This window comes from Hippopotamus amphibius, chromosome 2 (assembly GCF_030028045.1).
Source record: "Hippopotamus amphibius kiboko isolate mHipAmp2 chromosome 2, mHipAmp2.hap2, whole genome shotgun sequence".
NCBI lineage: Eukaryota > Metazoa > Chordata > Mammalia > Artiodactyla > Hippopotamidae > Hippopotamus > Hippopotamus amphibius.
The window spans coordinates 92,684,418-92,685,476 of NC_080187.1; the positions used below are offsets into that span (position 1 = coordinate 92,684,418).

A 1,059-nucleotide genomic window follows, 5' to 3' on the forward strand; every position below is an offset into this window, starting at 1 on the left:
GTCTTTGTCTCATTTTTTGATTGGGTTGTTTGTTTCTTTCTTTGTTTTGATATTAAGCTGTATGAACTGTTTATATATTTGGGAAATTAATTCCTTGTCAGTAGTATCAGTTGTAATTATTTTCTCCCAGACCATAGATTGTCTTTTCATTTTGTTTATGGTTTCCTTTGCTGTGCAAAAGCTTTTAAGTTTAATTCAGTCCTGTTTGTTTATTTTTGGTTCTATTTCTATTACTCTAGGGACAGATCCCTCCAAAATATTGCTGTGATTTATGTCAAAGAGTTTTCTGCCTATGTTTTCCTCTAGGAGTTTTATAGTATCTTACATTTAGGTCTTTAATGCACTTTGATTTTATTTTTGTATATGGTGTGGGAGAATGTTCTAATTTCATTCTTTTTTTTTTTTGAAGTAAACAATCTCAAATTTTTATTGTCTTCATAATAAAACAAAATATGAAGCTCAGAACTGGATCACTTAGCCCTTTCTCTTCTTGTCTCCTCCCAGCTCAAAATGCTTGCATCTCTTAATAGCCAGCATTCTCTTAGATCTGCAGTTGGGCTCAACACATTCAAGCCTCAGCACAATCTTCTTTGTAGTTTTAGCCTTTTTCTGGAAAATCGGCTTAGTCTGCCCACCATAGCCACTCTGCTTCCTGTCATAATGCTGCTTTCCCTGGGCATACAGAGAATCCTTGCCCTTCTTGTATTGTGTCACTTTGTGGGGTTGGTGTTTGCCACACTTCTTACAGAGAGTCCGGTGGGTTTTAGGAACGTTCACCATGTTTGCGAGAGCGCTATCGACACGGAAAGAAAGCTGATTTCATTCTTTTACATGCAGCTGTCCCATTTTCCCAGTACCACTTCTTGAAGAGACTGTCTTTTCTCCATGATATATTATTGCCTCCTTTGTCATAGATTAACCTACCATAAGTGTGTAGTTTTATTTCTGGGCTTTCTATCCTGTTCCATTGATCTATATGTCAGTTTTTGTGCCATACTTTTTTATAAGGTTTAATTTTATCCTAACCTGATGACTTTATTTCTTTTCCTGTTTTTTGAT

At 35.8% G+C, this 1,059-nt stretch overlaps 1 protein-coding gene across 1 annotated transcript; it reads right to left on the reverse strand.

Annotated features, from left to right (window-relative positions):
- Nucleotides 1-435: 435 nt before the first annotated feature.
- LOC130845867 (60S ribosomal protein L36a-like) lies at nucleotides 436-807 on the reverse strand. Its single transcript, XM_057723667.1, has one exon. The coding sequence runs from the start codon at nucleotides 778-780 to the stop codon at nucleotides 475-477; it is 306 nt and encodes a 101-aa protein (XP_057579650.1). The 5' UTR covers nucleotides 781-807; the 3' UTR covers nucleotides 436-474.
- Between the last annotated feature and the right edge of the window lie 252 nt (nucleotides 808-1,059).

Excerpts from the sequence above, each read along its gene's own strand:
- LOC130845867 (XM_057723667.1), bottom strand. The coding sequence starts at position 780 with ATGGTGAACGTTCCTAAAACCCACCGGACTCTCTGTAAGAAGTGTGGC.